General features: G+C 30.3%; 1 protein-coding gene across 4 annotated transcripts; it reads left to right on the forward strand.

The window, feature by feature from the left end:
• Positions 1-12998: 12998 nt before the first annotated feature.
• LOC107960020 (preprotein translocase subunit SCY2, chloroplastic) lies at positions 12999-15528 on the forward strand. Of its 4 annotated transcripts, none has more exons than XM_016896226.2 (5): positions 13058-13646; positions 13734-13843; positions 14151-14262; positions 15052-15149; positions 15330-15528. In XM_016896226.2, exons 2-5 carry the CDS (start codon positions 13837-13839, stop codon positions 15341-15343), a joined length of 231 nt encoding a protein of 76 aa, XP_016751715.1. In that variant the 5' UTR covers positions 13058-13646; positions 13734-13836; the 3' UTR covers positions 15344-15528. The 4 variants fall into 4 exon arrangements, with proteins under 4 accessions (XP_016751711.1, XP_016751715.1, XP_040973622.1 ...); XM_041117688.1 differs by having other exon boundaries at positions 14151-14239; XM_016896225.2 differs by lacking the exon at positions 14151-14262 and having other exon boundaries at positions 13070-13444; positions 13516-13646.
• Positions 15529-17679: the final 2151 nt, after the last annotated feature.

Below are 17679 nucleotides of genomic sequence, written 5' to 3' on the forward strand. Positions count from 1 at the left end.
AGTCCCTTAATTTTTTCAATTTGATAGTTAATTAAGGTACAATGACTAAATTGTAAAATTTTATCGCTATAGATTTTTAATTAGCTGAAGGACCAAAGGAGCAATTAGACTATTTTTATATGGCCAATTGGTGGTGGATGTTGATTTTAATCCACTAAATTTGCAATTTAGATTAAGAATTTATTAATTAAGTTTTAATTAATTAATTAAAATTAATTAAGATAATTAAAGTATATTGTAACATCCTAAAAATCAGGTTAGTAGAATCGTGTAATAGCCTAAATTTTCAGTGGTGTTGGAACAGTGATTCGAGATCACTAAATCCGAAAAATGAGTAGAAAATATTATTAATTTAGTAAATATAAGTTAGATATGAAGTTAGGAAAATTTTTGAAGTAGCGAATAGTGGACTAAAAATAAATATTAAAATAATTATAATAAAAAACGAGGTATCGAGACTTTGAAAATTTTAAACCGAGCCATAAATATTTTTATAAATATTTATGGAGTGTAATAAGTTAGTATTAAAGTTTCGTCAAGAAATTTTAAAGTTCCGATAGTTAATTGAATAAAAAGGACTAAATTGTAACAAATGTAAAATTTTGAAAAATGATTAAATAGCTTAAATGAAAAAATAAAGAGGGTTTAAAAGGCAAATAGACCCAATATCTATTTGGGCTGGACGGCAAAGGCATGAAATCAGCAAGAAAATAAGGAGAATTAAGGGTAAAATTAGAATATTGCAAAATTTACTTAATAAAGCTAGGACTAAAGTGGAATTATCTAGATTTCTCTTTATTTTTCTACATTATCATCAGAAAAAACACCATATAAGGGTTTCCTTAAGCTTTTTTTTTCATATTTTTACTTCAAGTAAGTTCAATTATTGATTATTTTTTGAAATTTTTGTGTTTTTGTGACTTTTACAACTAGGTCCACTTGTTTAATTCATTAGTTTTTGATTATATGAAAGAAATTGAAAGTTTATATGAATATGTGCTGAAATTATATGTTGATTTAGCATGAAATTAGAGCTTTAAATTGTTTATATGCTGATTTTATTGAAAGAATTGAATAGAAAGTGAATGTTTGAGACCTAATAGTGAAAGGGTTTGAATTTAGGGTTTTATGTGGAAATTATGAATTTAAATAATTTTAAAATAACTTATAATGTCTAGGTAAAACATTAATTTGGAAAAATTAGCTTAATTGAGGGGTTAATTGAGCAAGAACTGAATTGTATGAACTGTGAAATTTGGGGTAAAAATCGAAATCAACATTTGCACTGAAATAGTTTTGGACAGCAGCAGTAGTCTAACTTTGAAAAATCACCAAAAATTTTAGAAATCGAATTAGAGAATGAATAAAATATGAAATTAAATCTTGTTGAGTCTAGTTTCTTATAGAAGAAATGGTATAAGCAACGGAATTGTAAATCATGAGATATAATAGATTTTGTGAGACAATGTCAGAATGATTTCGGGTTCCCTGTTCTGACTTTGGAAAATCGTAAAAATTGGATAAAACTAATTAGGGGCTTAAATTTATATTTTTAAAATCCTTAATGAGTCTATTTTCAATATAAACAAACATGGACATCATCCGAATTCCGTACGAGGAGATAATTAATTTTTAGTGAAGAAGGGTCAGAATTGTCAGACAGCAGAACACGGGTGACATTAAAGAATAAACTGTACTTATTGGCTAAACCAAAAATTATTAAAATTTTATGATAAGAAGATATGGGAGTCTAGTTTTAGGGAAAATTAGTGGATCCTAATTTGGAGTTTTTCAGCTCAAGATAAAAATAATTTAGTGACTATAACATGGATGGACAATATTAGAATATACATAAGTAAATAATGAAATTATAGATAATATTACTTATAAGCGGGTTATAAGCATTAAGAATGTGAAATAGAGTGAAGGTGAAGTCAATACTGATAAGTGAATGATTTTACAGTGATCGATCGAGAACCCGAAGCAAGTCGAGGAAAAGAAAAAGTAGCTGATTAGTCCCTGAACTTTCACAAATTTTTGCAAATCGACCCAAGTAAGTTCATATGGTTGAAATTTAATGATTAAATGTTAATTTTATGAATTATATAATGTATGATGAGATATATTTATTGATGAATATAGAATAAAATAACAACTCGAAAACCGAATAAATGATCAAATTGAGTGGAACGTCGGATTTGAGTGCTTCTAATCAGTGACAAGTGATAAGTGGTAGCCTCAGCTACACTTATCTGATCAGTGACAAGTGACAAGTGATAAATGTGATCAGTGTAAGACCGTGGCAGGACTATAACTTCAAAAAGTGATAAGTGATCATACGCAATACTATAGTTATACTATGGCAAAGTGGAAGTGAAGTACTCAATTCTCCGTAACCGTTCCCTAATTTGGTTAAGAATGATATGTGACAAATGGGCCCAAAAGAATTAAAGGAAATGGATAAGTGGTAGTGAGTTTATACAAGGGAACTCACCAATGACTGTGGTTGACAGGTGAACTTAATAATTGTGTATATTGTATAAGTGTATAAATATTTTGTAAGATTTATGTTTTATGCCTGTGAACTTACTAAGCTTCTATAAGCTTACTTGAGTGTATTCAATGTCTCTTGTAGATTGACCTTGGAAGTATACGGAGGATCGGATCAACACAGAGGATTACACTATCCAGATTATCTCTGGTAGCTTCTGTAAATTTCCTTTTTGATTTATATGGCATGTATAAGGTTTGATGATTATATAAATGCTAAGACTTGTTTAATGAATATGCATTAAAGTAAAGAATGATGAATATGTTAAATGGTATAGTTATAATAGAAGTATAATTTGGTATCAAATTGATTGAAATGAATTGGTTGGTTGGATTGGTCTCGGTTTTAAAATTTGCAGGGAAGGTTAGATATTTATAAAGGGGTTATATTGAGCTTATAAATAAAATAAAATTAAACTAAACAAAACTTTGGGATTTTGTGAAAAAATTCCTATGGTTTCGATTTAATTCTGGTTTGGTCCCGAAGTATGTTTTGGGCTTTGGAGGCCCATCTAAAGGACGTCATGACATGTTTTAGTAAATGAATAGTATTTAACTCGTAATAACGGAAAATTAATTTAGTAAACTCTGGTAATGTCTCATACCCTATTCCGGCGACGAATACGAGTAAGGGCTGTTACAAATCGGGTTAGTAAATGGAGAACTAGTTAACCGGAAACCAGAATTAGGTTGGGTCATTAAAAATAAATAGGAAAAAATAAAATATTAAAATAATTATAATTAAAAATTTCAAGTTAAAAAATTAAAATTAGGTGTCTGGGAATTAGTTTCCTTAAAATGGATTTTTAAAATAATGTAGAAAATGAGTTGCAATTGAAAACAATGATTGATTTGAAAGAATGAAGAAATTGGTGGTGGCCAAAACGACAATTGCTCAATATTTAAATTTTGGTTGGCTATTTAAAGACCACCTACACTATTCCCTCCCATTTCAACACCCATTAAAAAAACATTTCTAAAATCTAAATATGAGGTTTCTCTCTCAAATTGATTCATCTTTTTTTTTCTAGCCATCCAAACACAATTTCCTTATTTAATTTTAAAGAAAACTCATATTTTCTCCTTCAATTTCACCATTGTTCATATCACTTTTTAGCTAGAATTAGATTCTCAACTCATTGATTTCTCCAAATTGAATGACAAATCTATTGGAAACTTCTACAAGCAAGGACAAAGGCAAACAAAAGCTTACTTGAGCTTTTGTCATTGAAGTAAAGGTTTCAAAGGTGAGTGATCTGGTGTGCTATAATTAATGTAAAAATCAGTGAGCTAAAGGGGGAACGTAGGTTGTAACACCCCCTACCCGATTCCCAGCCTAGAATAGGGTACGAGGCATTACCGAACTTAATATGATCAATCATGTAAAAATCGGCCATAAAATTTCTTCTAAATTAAAAACTTTTATACATATGTTTAACATCCCTTATATGGGCCTACGGGGCCCAAAACATACATTCAGGGTGGTTCGGGACCAAACCGTAAACATATGAAACTTTTGTAACACTTAGAAAATTTTCACACTTTGGAGAGTCACACGCCCGTGTTTTCAATCCGTGTAACTCTCTGTTTATAAGTTCATCACCCTTGTCAGTCGTACACTTCATATAAATAACAAGAAACGTGTATGGACTCAATTCTCATTAAATTTCTCATATATATACAGAATTTCACGTTATGTAATCATACAACATATATTAGCCATATCTCTGTAATCTAAATATATTTTCATAACAACTTATCTTGATTTCATACTATTTCATATTTAAGCTTAAATAACCAAAGTATTTGAAATATCATCTTTATGCAAATAGTACACATGAGGTATATAATTCCATAATTATGAATAAACACATTTATCAAACATTTTTCATATTCATATATCAATGTCTCATGTCTCCATATATCAATAACCGTCATTTTCATGAATTTCGAGTTCAATTTCATAATTATTTGTCTCGTGTTCAATTTATTCCATGTCGGAACTTTATTCATTAAAATATTTGAATTATCAATACATATGGACAGTACATTCAAGATGAACAATTATATAATCACAAATGAATTCATTTATCAACCAAGTTCTATACTCATATCTTATCAACTCGTACTTCCTTGTATCATATAATTCCATGTAACACTTACCAAACTTTGTCAAATTAGTGAACGTCTTACGGAATTGAGTACTTCGTTTTCTCGATGCCATAGTTCAACTATGGTCTTACACATATTCACATAATGATGCCATAGCCCAGCTATGGTCTTACACATATTCATATATCGATGCCATAGCCCAGCTATGGTCTTACACGAAATCACATATCACATATCGATGCCATATCCCAGATATGGTCTTATACGGAAATCACTTGTCACTTGTAGCCGAAGCTACCACTATTCACTGATCAGGTAGCCGGAGCTGCCACTTTTCACTGATCAGGTAGCAGAAGCTACCACTTTTCACTTGTCATTTGTCCTTGATCAGATAAGTGTAGCCGAAGCTATCACTTATCACTTTCATTTGTCCTTAATCAGATAAGTGTAGCCGAAGCTATCACTTATCACTTGTTGCCATGGTCCAACCATGGTCTTTTCCTTCAATTCATCTTGTCACTGAACTGAAATGCTCAATTTGATCATTTATTCAATTTTCATGCTTTTACATTATTCACAATTTTATCATCAATACATATGAAATAACACATCATGAAATTCATAAAATTAACAAATAATCACTAAAATTTAGCCATATAAACTCACAAGTTCAATTTTTGTATTATAACGATAATCGTAATTTCATAATAAATATTCCAAATAAAACATTATATCATTTCTAATCCAACACTTATAGATTATAATCGGGCATGTGATCAATTTATACATGAGTCATTCATATATTTTTCCTCATCTTCCTCTCCATCCACATCCTTGGTATAAATAACACACTTGTAAGTAACCTTATCCATAATTTTCACTAATTACTTATGTGAATATTCAGACTATCCACCCGTGTTGTAGTCACTAAATTATTTATATCTGGAGCTACAGAACTCAAAATTAAGATCCGCTAATTTTTCCTAAAACTAGACTTACATATCTTCTTACCATAAACATTTCATAATTTTTGGTTGGGCCAATTAATACAGTTTATTCATTGAAGTCTCCCCTGTTCTGCTATCTGACAGTTCTGACCCTTCTTCACTAAAAATTAATTATCTCCTCATACAGGATTTGAATGATGTTCCCGTTTGTTTCTATTGAAAATAGACTCATTCAGGATTCTAAAAATATAAATTTAAGCCCCTAATTATTTTTATCCAATTTTTTAAGATTTTACAAAGTTAGAACAGGGGAACCTGAAATCATTCTGACCTTGTCTCACAAAATTTATCATATCTCATGATTTACAATTCCATTGCTTCCATCATTTCTTCTTTAAGAAACTAGACTCAATAAGATTTAATTTCATATTTTATTCATCCTCTAATTCCAATTCTAAAATTTTTGGTGATTTTTTAAAGTTAGACTACTGCTGCTGTTCAAAACAATTTTAGTGCAAAATGTTGATTTCCATTTTGCCCCCAATTTCACAATTCATACAATTCAGTCCTTGCTCAATTAACCCCTCAATTAAGATAATTTTCTCAATTAATATTTTTCCTAGACATTACAAGTTATTTCATAACTATTGAAATTCATAATTTCTACATAAAACTCTAACTTCAAACTCTTTTATAATTAGGTCCCAAACATTCACTTTCTATTCAATTCTTTCAATAAAATCAGCATATAAACAATTTAAAGCTCTAATTCCATGCCAAATCATCATATACTTCCAGAAAATATTCATAGAAACTTTCAATTTCTTTCATAGAATCAAAAACTAATGAATTTAACAAGTGGACCTAGTTGTAAAAGTCACAAAAACACAAAAAATTCAAGAAATAATCAAGAATTGAACTTACTTGAAGTAAAAATATGAAAAACCAGCTTAAGGGAACTATTCCATGGTGTTTTTGCTGATGAGAATGCAGAAAAATAAAGAGAAATCTAGATAATTCCACTTTAGTCCTAGTTTTATTAAGTAATTTTTTTAATTTTCCAATTTTGCCCTTAATTCTCCTTATTTTCTTGCTGATTTCATGCCATTTCCGTCCAGCCCAAAGAGACCTTGGGTCTATTTCCCTTTTAAACCCTCTTTCTTTTATCATTTAAGCTATTTAATCATTTCCCAAAATTTTGCATTTAATACAATCTAGTCCTTTTTGTTCAATTAACTATCAGAATTTTAAAATTTCTTGAAGAAACTTCAATACTGACTTATTAACACTCCATAATTATTTATAAAAATATTTATGGCTCGATTTAAAATTCTTGAGGTCTCGATACCTCGTTTTCGATTCTAATTATTTTAATATTTATTTTTAGTACACTATTCACTACTTCAAAAATTTTCCTAACTTCACTTTTAAATTATACTCACTAAATTAATAATATTTCCTACTCATTTGTCGGATTTAGTGATCTCGAATCACTGTTCCGACACCACTGAAAATTAGGCTGTTACATAGATGGCCTAATCACCTATCTTAAGTCCCAAGAGTAAGTGTTCTTATCTAAGATTGTGTTACTTTGCAAACTAAGCTTACACGAGAAGTGTTTGTATATGATGTGTTAATATGATTACACATAGCGTGAATATGTCAGAAATTAACTTGTGATTTGCTGGTTTTATGCACACATCTGATATGAAGTGTATGTGGCTCAATAAGCAAAGTGATTGCACTTGTAAGTGGATGATATGAACATGTGAAAAGTTATGTGAATGTGATATGTGTAAATATGCGTAAACCAGAAAAATGAAGGTGAAATATGGATATGTTGGACTTGTGATCTTTTAAAATCATTAGGACATGTTGGAGTGTTGGAGAGTGTTAACCTAATGCTACACTTACTTGGGACATGTTAGACTCTATGAGTCTTTGGTGTGATGGAGATCCGTGTACCTGATGTGCTGTATTTTCATACATATTTCATAATCACAAGATGCCAATGTATCAACTTGAATAAATGTTTGGTGATGATAAGTGTTTATATGCTTATTAGTCTTGCTTTTAACATTGATATTATGGTTATTTGTAGCATATTTGAGCACTCACTAAGCTTGTTTAAGCTTACACTCTCTTATGTTTACTCTTTTGCAGAGAAATAACTTGTATGAAGTGGTGAAGTGGGCAAGCTAGTGGTCCTAAGGTAAATCAACTTAATTGTGTATGTGATGTGGTTTTCTTGGATAATAAAGGGATGGCAATGTGGGTTTATTTTGAAGGACTAGACTTTAGTTTTGTTTTGGGTTGTAAATGGACATTCCATGTACTGTTTAAGGACATTTATAATTGGTTTTTGGATGCTTATAATGCTTAGATTGTTGCATAGAGGATGCTAGATGTATGGTTAGGTTATATGTTGATTAGCATGCATGTGCCTTAGTAATTTGTGGCTATAGATGCATAAATGACTTGTTAAATGCTTGCACAGATGCAAAATGACCAAATGGCAAGGTATGGACCTATAATGCCCTTTAAATTTCCTTATATGCAAATTTGGTATGATGAGTAGATTGAATTGGGACTTTAGGAAGCATGTTAGCATAACAACTTATTTGATTTGTCAAAGCAAGTTAGAATATGTTTAAATGTAATTAAGTATGATTTGATTGATCTATGTATGCCATATGACATGTTAGGATGGGGTAACAAGCATGAAAACACGAATTGGCATGTGTAATGGAATGTTAAAGGGTCATATGCAAGTTGCTATGATGTTTCTGCAATTTTTCCAGCTAACGTCGTGACAGGACTTAAATTGCGTCGTGACGAGGGATCATCTTCAGGATGCCTTTTATTGCATCGCCGAGACGAAGACCCCTTCCAAGTGACATTGTGACGTGAAAAAATCGCATCATCTGAATGTGGTTGGCTGGGTGTTTTGGGCATGTTTTGTTAACTTTGCAATTAAGTCCTAATTTTTAAGTAGTACAATTGGAAGCCTTAAACACCACGAAATGCTTTGAAAATTTACATGAAAAAATTTTAAATGTTTAATTTTAAAATTCTATCTTCAATTTAATTTAAAAAGTTTTCCTTGATATTTTGTAAAACTTACGTTTTAGTCTCAAAACTTCATTATGAAATTGAATGAGATTTAATCATCATTTTAAACTGAATTTTCCAAATATGGTTTAATATAAAATGCCCAAAGCATTTGTTATATTAATTTCGTGATTTACGAGTATTTCACATATATTATGTAAAATGGCATTTTTACCCTTGTAGTTATTTTGCTATGTTCTGCTAGACGAAGCATGTCTTAGGCTTTTGTATGTTTAAAATTACTTGATTAAGCATCTAGTTGCTTGGTGTGATTGGTGGTTTGTGGTGTGTTTGGTGGTCAGTAAGAAGAATCACGTAAGTGGCTAATGTGACGTTTCAGATTCGAGTCAGACCGTTTCGGCTGGGTTTGGGGCGCCACATATATAAAGGAAAATTTTATTGTCATCTTTTATTTCTTATATTATCCAACAAATGTTCATCAAAGAACAACCTAAGGAAGCCATTTTTAAGCTTCAAACTTTCAGCTCTTGAATGGTATGTTCCATTTAGTCATTTTATTGTATTTTTTTTATGTTTTCAAGGCCATGAGAGCTTGAGTTAGCTAGCCCATGTACAAATTTGCAAAACTATTAAAGTTTTTAAAAGTTTCCATTGATGGTTTCTTGAAGAAATTGGTATCAAATTGTTAGATTTTAAGCTTAAAAGTGAAAAAGGACCAGATTGTAAAGTTTCATCGCTAGTTTTTGAACATAGGGACTAAAATGTATAGATTTAGAATTTGATTTGAAATTTATATAATTATTGATAGTGGAAGGTCCTAAAAGGATGTAATTAAGACCAGTTTCAAAATTGAAACTCAAATTTGAAAGTTATAACAATTTTAGTTTTAGAGACTAAATTGAATAAAATGCAAAAATTTAGGGGCATTCAAAAGTGAAACTGAATTGACCCATGCATATGGTAGAATATTATAAACTGGTTGGAATTGGTAATTGAATTGAATTATCGTATAGATCAAGAATTGAACCAAACCGAGGATAATCGGGGAAAAGACAAAATTGTCGATCAGTCTTTGCGAATTCAACTTGTTTGCTAAATTGACTAGGTAAGTTCATATGTTATAAATGTGTTTAAGTTCTTGTGTATTTTATTTTTGATTATATATGTTTTTTTTTGTGAAATAGTATAAAGTTGAGATTTGGACTAAATTGTAAAGAAATGTATATATGTTATGAAAATGCCCGGATGAACTTAGTAAAGGTCTTCTACACAAGAATACAGATTGATTATTGATGATTAATGAAATTTAACATTTGTTGCAGACTCGAAGATACATGTGACATAGGTTTAACCTGAACTGGTAACTTGATGTCGTTTTAAAGGTTTAGCCCGAATGGGTAACTTGATATGCATATTTTCAACTTGGCCAAGCAATTTGATGTGTCGTTAAATTCTTAGCCTGAACTGGTAACTTGACACAAATATATTTAGCTTGGATGAGCAATTGATGTGATTTAGTACCCGTGTATCCGAGTCTATCTATTAAGTTTCATTGGGAAAAATAAGTGATATGAAATGAAAAATTAAAATGATATGGAATGAATTCAGTATTCAAATGATGAATTAGTGAATGTTGTGAGCATAAAGTTTATAGTATATGTATATATATGATCACATTACTCCCGATTAGAGTAAAAGTTAAACTTGTCACTTATAGTGACAAGTATGGCAAGATAGATACATGTTTATACTTGGTTTGATGTTGTTATAGAACTCACCTTATTGATTTTTGTGACATGTTATGTTTAGCCAAATTATGCCAACATTTTGGTAACTTATTGTATTTAATAGTTTATCAAGGTAAGTTTTTTTATTTATTACCTATGAACTTACTTTGCATTCAAAATGCTTACCCCATTATTTTCTATTTCCCTGTAGATTTCCAACTTGCGAAACGTGTCTATCAGATCATTGTGAAGCTCACACTATCTCGTTATTGATTCAGTATTCTTTCAATCGTTTTAAACCTCAGTTTTGTGGCATTTATATTGGTGCAAACACTTGTTGGATCTTGAATGATAGTTCAGTTTCAAACCTTTCCAATGCTTGATTTTAGTAATGTAAATATTTTGTTGAAAATGATGTGATTTGGTAAATGGTTTGGTATGAGTACGAAGCATTTGAAAGTGCTTTTTTGAATGTAAATTGGCATGTTTTGAGAAGCTTTGAGTTAAGTAAATGTTTGATAATTTCCAAATGGATTAGTTTGAATGCAATGGTATTGGAATGTTATGTTTAATGGTTGAATTGGTAGTATAGTTGATGTAAAGATGACTGTGGATGTTTGTACATGTTTTGGTATGTGTTTGGAATGATTTTTGTGCAGGTAAAGTTGTGCAAATATGCACCAAATGTAAAGTTTGAAAGCTAGACATGAAATAGGTACCAAATGGCCTAAATTTTACCAAAAATAGAGTCCATGTCTTGATAAGAAATCTTCCTCGCTGCGATGTGGCAAACTGTTTGGCGATGCCACAACATCGACACTAAAATTTTAAAACTTTATAATTTTGTCCTATTTCATGCTCGGGTCAACAAAAGAGCTTTCGTAAGCTCGATTAAGCCTCAAATTTGATTGTATATCATAATGTAAATGTGTTTATCATATAATTGTATGCTTGAATAATTATGTTACTGTATAATTGACTGTAGTTGCTCCAATAATAAATGTGGCATCTTGTAGCTCAAAGCCGGCGATCGAGTCAGACGTGGGGTGTTATAGGTAACTTGAACTTACGACTTGATATCTTGTTGAACTTGTGGCTTGGTGAATTGTAGAACCATTGTGTGTGTGTGTGTGTGTGTGATATGTTTGTAACATATTGAAAAAGTATGAAATAATGATAAATAAAAATGAAAGTTTCATGAAAATGCTATGCAATGAGTATGTGATACGTGAACTTATGTATATTGATGTTATGATTGCCCTATTAAATGCTTAAAGGTAGGGTTACGAGTATAGTTGGCATGCCATAGGATTCATTATATCGAAGTTATTATCATCACTAAGTGCATATCATTTTGGTAGTTCTTCATAGCACTAACTGTTCGTGAGAAGTTACCGTTAGCACTAGATGCATTTCTATTCGATCATTTTCCCCTGAGCACTAGGTGTTCGTAGGAACGTATTACTAGCTCCTAAGCATTGGGTGACCGTGAGCATATATTGGTGTGATGGTGGATAATTCGTATATCCGTCCTTTAGTCTGCATTTGGTTGATAGAGGCCACAATATAACTTATGCTTGAATTGATTATTTGAAAAGTAATACAAATGAAGTGATAGATAGCATGTGAAAAACTATGCAACATATCAGATAAAAAGCCTTGGGGGCTATACAAGACTATACAGACGAAATAGATTATTCAATATATGAAATTGAGGTATAAGTGATGATATGGAAATTTTATATGCTTGTAAGTGAGATTGAGATATGAATGGTGTTATATTTTAAATCAAATTGTTGAAACATGAGATAATAATGCAAAGCCTGTGGGTGTATCAACATGTTAAGATAAAGGGCAAGAATTGAAGTAAAATTCACGAGAAAGCACAAAAGAAATGAATTATGATATAATGATCTTTAGTATAAAATTGATTATAAATGAACTTATAGCATGTTTACTTAATTCGTATATGCATTGTTATCAAATTGTGTTAGCATCACTGAGTTTTTTTGCTTTGCATACGGGTTTGTTTGTTTCTGTGCGCAGGTAATGATTAGGTCCTATGGAGTTGAGTAGATCGTCGGCATCCAAGATTCACTTTTCAGCCCAACAGTGTTTGTATTATTTTTTGAATATTAAGTTTGAGTTGGCATGTACCAAGTGTTAATAAAATTTAGATATTTTTATAAAAAAATCATTAGATATTTTTATAATCAATTAGTACATGTACATATATGTATAACTACTAAACAAATTATTAGATATTTTTAATTTATTTAAAACTCAACATGAATGATCTACATAAATTGAACATAAAATTTAATAGTCAAATTGTTAAAATATTATTAGAGCTAGCCTACCTCGAACCAATCCAAATTCGAAATAATCTAAGCTCAAATGAGAAAAATTCTAAACTCAAAAAAATCTAAAATTCGAGTTAATCCAAATCCAAAACAAAACTACTCCTTTGCATTTTAATATGTTTTTTTTAATAATTGTTTATTTAAAAAAATTACTCGTTTCTTAAAATAAAGTCAAAATTAATTAAAAAATAATATAAATCTGGGAATTGCCTAACGTTTACTATCTTAGAGTTAGCCCAAGTAGTTATTAAATTGTCTAATTTGATGAATAGTATAAGTCCAGAAATTGTGTACCTTCCCTAAATTAAGATTAGTTTGAGAAAATAACACTATGTTTGGTTTAATGGAATGGGTATTCCATTACGACACGGTTCAAAACTCCACAGGAAAACAGTCGTTTGGTTGGTTGAATGCTTAAAAAGTCGAATGGAGATTACAGGTTTATTCTAAAAAATCGCTGAATAGCCATTCAGGGGAGGAGGTGCCGAATGGCTATTCCAATCTCTCCATCGAACGACCCTTCTTTTTCCCTCCGAAAATACCCTTTCTTAGACTGAAATTTCTCAGCCGTTTCAACTTTTTTTTCTTTAATTTGGTCATTCGACAATCTCAAGCTCAAATCAATCTAAAAAGAAGCAAATCAACTTCAAGGCCAAATCAATTGGATTTTGTTGTAAGTTCAATTCAACTAGGGTTTGTTTTGTATTTTGATTGATTTTTTTTGTTTCTGATGATTTGTCCAAGGGGAATTGAAATGGATTCTGCAACTGTTCAAGAGGTGATCTATTCATTATTCGAGTCAACTCCTTCTCTCAAAGATTCCGCTAAAATCATAGACAAATTCAATCAGTTCATGCAATTTGATTCTCCTTTAGGTACAATACCTGAAGCTAAGCGATTCTGCATACGTTTTCCCCTAGCAGATATTTGTTTGTATATGTAGACCATTTCGTATTTTTCAGGAGAAGGAAAAGGAAGGAGGGTTGAGGAGCTGCTAAAACGATGCCCAAATCTTAAAAAAATTATTATTTTTAGGGTTATTTCAAAAGCCAAGCCACACAAGGAATGCCAGGTATTGGCCAAATTCACCTCATCTATTATTCGACTCATGAGGAAATACATGCATGTAGAGGTGCAATTTGAATTAGTAAAGTTCTCTCAATTGAATTTCTAAACTCAAGTCTTGTATCAGTTGTGAAATATATGAGCAGATATGCAGGTAGATTTTATAGAATGTAAATCCGAAACATCTTCCCTTTTTATATCTTACAATTCATTGATGCTATTTTTTCAGTTTGATAGGAAAATATATGCAATCAAAAGAATAGGTTGATATCAGCCTATAACAAATGCCTGGCCTTTTATTTTTCTTTTGGTAGATGACCTGGGTGATTTTTTTGCGGAGCTTAAACTGTCCTTTTTTCAGCTTGGTATCAGCCCTCAGATAATTGCATCTATAATTATGCAAGTTTGTAACTTTTCTTTGGCCATGTATGATTTCTTTTCTTGCATGATTGTGTATACTTAAATTCCTTTTTTTTCTTTTAATTTCATGCTATGACATCTATTTGCCACCCTCATTTTTATATGTCAAAGTGGAGATGGATAGATGTTGAGGATGCTTGCTATGTTCTTGCAAGACGGAACTATTATACAAATGACCAAAAGTTATTTCCTTTAGTATGAAGCTCTTATGACAAGCCTAGTTTTCTTTGGCCCGTGTTCTAGAGTTAATGGTACATTAGGATTCTGGAGTCGCTTTTTTTTTTTAGTTGGAAAACTACTAATTTGTGATCAGATAAATGATGGGACTAGGAATTCCTTCAAATTATGCAGTGTTGCTCTATGATCTATTTAGGAATGGTTGTAAATTTTTCTTGTACGTTAGTCCTGGTAACCATCTTCTATGATCTCAATAGACATATTTGTTAACTTATCATAAAAAAGGGATAAAAAAGGGCATACTTTTCCTTGCCAAAAGAAAGATACCCCATAAAATTCTACTTTTGGCCTAAGTTTCTTTTATTTTTATGGGTTCTTTTGTTTGTTGCTTTCTCATATGCGTTCTCTTGCACTGGTTGAAAACAAGTACTCTGTCATGTTGTTCCATCCTTAGTGAAGTTGAGGAATGAGGGGTTGGATGGTCACGAGAAGATTAAGAGTTATATGTGTGTCTAGTTTTTCATCTCAAGCAGTGAGAAGAGCCCTTGCTACATGTATAGTTCTTGATAATAATAATTGGACATTTACAAAGCATGTTATTTTTTCTTTCTATTGCAGATGGTGGATTTCACTTGGCTTTGCAATAGTAGAAGCTGTTATAGTTGCTTGTTATTCTCTTCAGTATTCAATTTATGCAGCCAGTTACAAGTACTTTGGTAATGTAAACATGAAAGTAACAATTTTTGATGCTAAGAAATTTGTATGAAATGAAACATATTCAGCCTTTTCCTGGAATGAAATTACAAATCATTTTTTCTCCAGTGTCCATCCATTTCCTCCTTCTATATGCTATATTTGAGCTTTTATCTGTAAACTAAAGTCTATGGTTTTTGTAGGGCCAAGCATGTGATGGTGACTTCTTTCTTTTGGTTTGTGGTGCAATGACTATGACATGGATCTGTGATACAATATTAGAATCTGGATTTTGTATCTTTCTTATCACATTTACTCCTTATTTGTTATTCATTCCATTTGTTACAGACAAGTTTTTTTAATTTTATGATAAGAACTGACCAAATAAATATACTGCTAGTATTTTTTTCTCTAGAATTTATAGTAACTCTGGAAATAGAGCTTAAAGCAAAAACGTTTAATCGATATGGGAGACCTTACCTGGGATTGGAGGAATTGATGGGAAATATTGATAATATTCTCATGTATTCACCTTGAGATAAGGAAATATGCTGCTATCCAAGATTATAGACGTTTCTAGAAAAATGAGTGTTAGGAGTTGTAGAATACAAGAAATTCATTAAAAGTTTTAGCTTCTTATGGTCTTGAATTTAGCCTTTTGGCTTGTCCAAAGTTGAGGAAAATTATAGAAAATTGGCGTGCCTATATATCCCTGTTTTCTTACATTTTGAAAGTGATGAAATTGCATAATTTCTTTGACGTGCGAGTGTTGCTAGCCTTCTTAATCCATTGTCGTGTGTTTCAAGTCAAGGTTCATCTCTAATTATATGTGTTGGAATATTAATCGGATACACTGATACATTGTACAAGATGCATGTATGTATAGTTTGGTAAGACTTGGGAAGACCTAGATGTGCTGGAAAAACTATACAGAAAAAGTAGCTAGAATATTTGGAGTCCTAAGAATTTAGATATGAAGAAAGCTTGTTCTATTCAATAGAGTTCCATTCAATAGTGGATCACAAGCATCTAATGCTCTACAATTGGGATCCAAAACTGCTTCCAGAGGTTTAAATTCATTACTGAAGCTTCTAATGAGCAATTGTTCTTTTTATATTCTTTAACAGTTTTCATAGTGGCACGTGCATTAGAGTGTTTAACGTTGGAGTAATGAATGGATTGGAGTACCAGAAATAAAGATGGGGTTCGATCTTCAGGAAGTGAGAGCCATGAGATTGAGAATAGGGTTTTTATGTTCTAACGGACCTTTTGTTTATTTGTTTATGATCTATTATTTTGGGAAATTTTTCATTTGTTATAAGAAATGAAGAGAAGCCAAATCTTGAGCCTTTTGGGGTTATATCATTTGGTATAATTTGTTTAATCATTTCCTTTAAAGCAATCATTAATGCAAAACTTTCTGATTAACATCACCTTTTCCAATTTTATAATGTAGATAACAAACATTTTTGTTTCTTTTAGTTGAATAAAGAAAAATAAAAAAATGCTATTTTTCTTTTGGGTGCTTTGTAACTTTTTATGTTTTTTTTTGTAATAAAAATTTTGTGTTTAATACAATCAATTAATTTTTGATTATAACACAGGTAAAAAGTTTTATATAAAAATTATGTAAATAACAAATGAAACTTTAGTTGAAATCATAAAATTGAGATAACTTTTGAAGCAATGTATTCAAATAATAGTGTACTATTTTAAAATATATTAAATAATTTTTTTAAATATTTTAATATAATTAAATAAAAATAATTTTTTATATAATTTAATATAAAAATAATTATATTAAGAATGTTATTAATATATTTAATAATAATTATATTAAAATATGATTAAATTATTTATTTTTATTTTTATTAAATTATATTTAATAATAATCTTATTAAAATTTAATAACCATCCTGTTAAGGGTATTATGGTCATTTTAGTTTTTTTTCTTTATGCTATTACATATCTATTCCATTCAACCAAACACAATAATGCTATTACAGTTCTATTCCATTACATTCAACCAAACAATTGAATTACTGATTACAGCTCTATTCCATTACAGTTTTATTCAATTACAGCTCTATTCCATTTCAGTGAACCAAACGTGATTCCTCCTCTTTCTTAAGCTTTGTTTATAGAAAATAATTTATTTTTTTTGGAAAAGTTAATATTTGTTGATGTTTAGATGAATATGTGTAAAATATTTTCGGTTGTTTGGTAGATTTCTTAAAAATATTTCATAAATGTTGTTTTCAATTAAACAAACATGCATTTGAGATTTTTCTTATTTTTTCATTGTTTAATTGAATTTATTTTTATCTATAATTTTATATTTTACAATGTTTTTGCATATATTAAAAATATTATATTAAATTCAGATTCATTACAACGTCATTTTTAATTACATGACTACTAAGTGACTATTTTTTATTTAAAAATGTGACATCAACAAAATTGATAAAAAAATTTAACGATGTCGACAATTGGACTTGATTTTTAAATTTGAAAAGTAAATGAACTAAATTCTTGAAAATAAAAGTACAAAGA

Source organism: Gossypium hirsutum, chromosome A07 (assembly GCF_007990345.1).
Source record: "Gossypium hirsutum isolate 1008001.06 chromosome A07, Gossypium_hirsutum_v2.1, whole genome shotgun sequence".
In the NCBI taxonomy this organism is placed as follows: Eukaryota; Viridiplantae; Streptophyta; class Magnoliopsida; order Malvales; family Malvaceae; genus Gossypium; species Gossypium hirsutum.

What these genes read in the sequence shown, in the direction of transcription:
- LOC107960020 (XM_016896222.2), top strand. Translation starts at nt 13,502, where the DNA reads ATGATTTGTCCAAGGGGAATTGAAATGGATTCTGCAACTGTTCAAGAG. An exon ending in AGCCACACAAGGAATGCCAG is followed by an intron (nt 13,844 to 15,051) that starts GTATTGGCCAAA and finishes TTTCTATTGCAG; the next exon opens with ATGGTGGATTTCACTTGGCT. An exon ending in AGCCAGTTACAAGTACTTTG is followed by an intron (nt 15,150 to 15,329) that starts GTAATGTAAACA and finishes TGGTTTTTGTAG; the next exon opens with GGCCAAGCATGTGATGGTGA.